Consider the following 4052-nt stretch of genomic DNA (forward strand, 5'->3'; position numbering starts at 1 on the left):
TTATTATTATTATTATGGCCGCTACTTATTATAAAGATTGTGCACATACCAGTCTTGATGGCTAACTTTGGACGATTACATCCGGGTGGTTTCATGCACACACACACACGCAATATTATTGAATCGGGACAAATATAAATAACAAACGACTATGTACTGCATTCGACGTGACTTTATTTTATTCTATTTTAATACAAATTGGTAATGATGGGTGCGGCATAATTCTGTGAACTCTGAGTGTAACCGTGGCATGACAAATACCAGTACGTCAGAGAAATCATCACCGTGACGTCATTTAACACAGCGCCCCCAACGCCCAACCCGAAGCTATTTAATATTGTGCAACCGCCCAAGCTCGATTCATTCCGCCATTTTCGTAGCTTCATCTAGCGTTCACAATCTTGATATAATCCATTGCAATCTTCGCGCTAGAAGCCTTTATTTTTCGTTCCACAAGGAAGCAATCGCATGTCGATCCAAAACCTCCAGTCGTATGGTGAGTATTTTTTCAATTTATTTATATTTTGTCTGAAAACGGTTGATGATTGAAAGCAACTAAAATGGCCGCCGTTGCGTCTTCATAAAATCTATACTACGCCCATGGAGAAGGGCATTACCTGGTCGTCCACCATTTTCTTTCATTAGATGCAAGTCAACCTTGGTTGCCTTGCGTGTTCAAGGTGTATATGTTATTCGTACTTTTGACAAAAAATAACTAATGACTGGCAAAGAAAATGCGTAACAATTGTGTACTGAAGACCAGAGACTCTAAAAGTTCAGAAAGTGTAACAAACATGGCGTCGATTCTACGGACAAAGAGTTTAACAAAGTCACAGAGGACTTCGTCAGTACAATAAGTTTTTCTTGTACAGCTCCAGTTTGTATGAAAGCATTTTGTCAATGCACGTTCATTAATTTTCAAATAGCCGGCCCCACAAACTGCATCTTTCGCTGCGTCATGTAACGGAAGTGAATCATTGTTTTCGTTAAAATGTTGTTGTTGTACAATTTATGCGTATCTGTTGTAAAAAAAAGAAACCTAATTGTTGAACCAAGACTGGTAATAAAAACATATTTTTGCGAGAATTGTTCCCTCAAGGATGGTGATTTATGCTCCAAGGCCGAATGTTTGTTTATTGACCTTGAAATGTAATACTGCTAATAGTAGATATGTTGTGTAAACATTGTTAGATGTTCAGGAAACCAATTGAAACTTCCTGCAAGGTCATGACCTTAATTTTAGTGATTGTTTAGATCACTTTATCAAGTTGTTTTGCCATTTGTTTATTTGTTGCTATGTATGTTTCTAAATATTCACTTTGATAAACTTGATTACCTACATTTCAATTTGATACTATAGTTTATATTCTCAAAATGGTTGAATTAAAACCTGTTAATGTAAAATTAAAGTACAGATGCAGTAAGACCTGCATAGTCATAGATCTGGTTCACTTCTAGTCGTGTTTATGCATTTACTCATTTGATGGGTCATTTGCTAGTGATAAATCGTGCATGAAGTGGTATTGCAGAACACTTCCTTGGCCCATGGAACTATAGGGTTTGTAGTTTCATGCTTGGCCATGTGTGCATTTCCTGAAGGTTGCTAGATTTATCATTTCTTTATTTTAGATCCCTTTGCTGATGCGTCCAAAGGTGACACTGACGAGGGATTACAAGAAGGCCTCATTCACATAAGGTACATATAACATTCAAAATATTTACCCACATTTTATTTAAAGGTTGGACCAAAGGTTAATTAATTTTTTTTAGTGGACTGTTTATTATTTGAAGTCGTATTCTATACAAGGTTGGTTGGTACATTGGCAAATGCTCTGTAATGATAACTTGTGAAATGACGAATTACCTTGCTACTTACTGTGCTTTCTCTAATGGAAATTCTTAATTCTCCTGCTAGAATGTGTGGGTCCATCCACTGGAAAGTAAATTTACTAAAGTTGGACAAGAATGACATGCAACAAACTTGTTCCCTACTGCCATTTTGCACTCGGCCAGTACTCGATGTTCTGTATTAACTGATCTGAATTTGTCTTTTCAGAATTCAACAGAGAAACGGTCGCAAGACCCTTACTACTGTTCAGGGAATATCTGATGATTACGACAAAAGAAAGCTTGTGAAAGCGTGTAAAAAGGTGAGGTTTTATTGCACTTTTCTAGTTGCAGAACTGTTAAATCCTAAATTGTAGTTGCCAAATTGTGATAATCTCTATAATTGTAATGGGTGTATGAAGTGATCATGAAGGTACCCAAAATGGCACCAAAGCTGATCAGAAAGTTTTTTTTTTCCTGGGAACATTGCCACTGATGATTTTTGGGACTTTCTTTTTTGAGGAGGGGGTTTCAAGATAGTAAGTTAGTGATCAAAAAGTAATTCCCTCATTTGTGGGGCTCTGTAATTCACCATTTTTTGTAGTTGGCTTGCTGGATTTAATTTTCTGTGCTTTATCACAGAAAAAAACTCTACGTGCATTTTGACAACTGTCCCGTTTTCATATAATGGGTTCAAAAAACAGCAATTGCGAAGCGTGTTCAGCTATTTTGAGAGAATTGACTAGCATACCCATCCTACCTTGCCTTAAAATTGATGTTTCTGTAAATGTGTATTGTTTGTAGGAGTTTGCATGCAATGGTACAGTAGTTGAACATCCTGAATACGGAGAGGTAATACAGCTGCAAGGAGACCAGCGACAGAACATTTATGAGTTCCTGCAGAAGATTGGCATTGCTAAATCTGATCAACTCAAAATCCACGGTTTTTAAAGACTAGTGGTGATCAAGACAGCAAACCCCCATGTTAGTCTGTCAGATTAGATATTGCATGTAGTTATATCATTGCAAAATAGAATAGGGATTGTTGAAATCTTAGACCAGAACAAATATTCAGTAACTTTAAATTTGTTGTGAAATCAGTGCTTTATTTCGTTTGAGCTTTATTACTTTGAAGCGTGTATCTGATGCAAATTTTGAATAATGCAAGAGAATGGAATCTAAATTAGATAGGCTTTGGCAGCATAACACGACTGCAAATGTACATTATTTCAAATCTGTATTTAGGCTTTCACAGAACCATGTTAAGAGGTGATATCAAGACAAGTCAGCAGAGAAAGGTTTATTTTATGCCAAGTATTTTGTATATTATACCCAAAAGATAAAAAAAAAAAAAAAAATTTACACCTTTGATATTGTTTTGAACACCGAGAATGTTGACTTGTTGTTAAGTTTAGATCTGGAAGGATTGAGAGTACATGGCTTTTCTAATTTTTATTTCAACTAATTTTAGTGTAGAGTTGCAATAGAAAGTAATACTCCTGGGCTATACAGTTCCTAGGTTTTTTAGGGGATTAGTAAAGTTTACAAGGAATGTTCAGTCAAATCAGTTCCACTTTATGTATGTTTTCGAGTTCTAACTGTATGATTTGAATAAACTTTACATATTTAACAAACGTTTGTCATTTCACCTTCTGGGACCGATATTTTAAAGGGAATGTCTAGCATTATATTACCATGAACAAATGAGTCATTCACTGCTGAACCTCTGATCAGTGCACAACCCCCTGCCAACATTCTTATCAACTTTCTACCAAATCCAAAATTGTATACACAGCAACCAGTTGCTCCAAAAACAGAACAATGTGAAGTATTTGTGTCTCCGCCTGTCTTCTATCATAGCATTAAGTTCTCATTTTAATAGTGAAAGGAAGCTAAAATTCAGTCTTCAAATGCATCCAAACGATGACATTTTGTATTAAAATACATTGCATTATGTTTAAATTGTAGTTTATGTTGAATGGTCAATGGAAGGTGAATTTGCTCCTAGTCAATTGGAGAATACCCAAGATGCTCTGCTACATTTTATAATTTGCTATGAACTCTAAAAATGCAAAAATTTTTTAATGTAGAATATCCAAGCATACCACCCCTCCCCCAGTGTTACTGTTAAATGGTTCAGTAAGTTTTTTTTGGTGGCAGTGAATGTTTTCAATGACTTTCCAGAGCTATTTTACTTGTTGCATTTGAATGTGCAGTGCTGTGTC

At 35.8% G+C, this 4052-nt stretch overlaps 1 protein-coding gene across 1 annotated transcript; it reads left to right on the top strand.

Annotated features, from left to right (window-relative positions):
* Positions 1-329: 329 nt before the first annotated feature.
* On the top strand, positions 330-3321 carry LOC102805580 (eukaryotic translation initiation factor eIF1-like). The gene is made up of 4 exons (XM_085495885.1): positions 330-496; positions 1630-1696; positions 2057-2150; positions 2632-3321. The coding sequence occupies exons 1-4, from the start codon at positions 469-471 to the stop codon at positions 2776-2778; spliced, it is 336 nt and encodes a 111-aa protein (XP_085352011.1). The 5' UTR covers positions 330-468; the 3' UTR covers positions 2779-3321.
* The last annotated feature ends 731 nt before the right edge of the window (positions 3322-4052 follow it).

This window comes from Saccoglossus kowalevskii, chromosome 22, assembly GCF_978046115.1.
Source record: "Saccoglossus kowalevskii chromosome 22, keSacKowa6.1, whole genome shotgun sequence".
Classification (NCBI taxonomy): domain Eukaryota; kingdom Metazoa; phylum Hemichordata; class Enteropneusta; family Harrimaniidae; genus Saccoglossus; species Saccoglossus kowalevskii.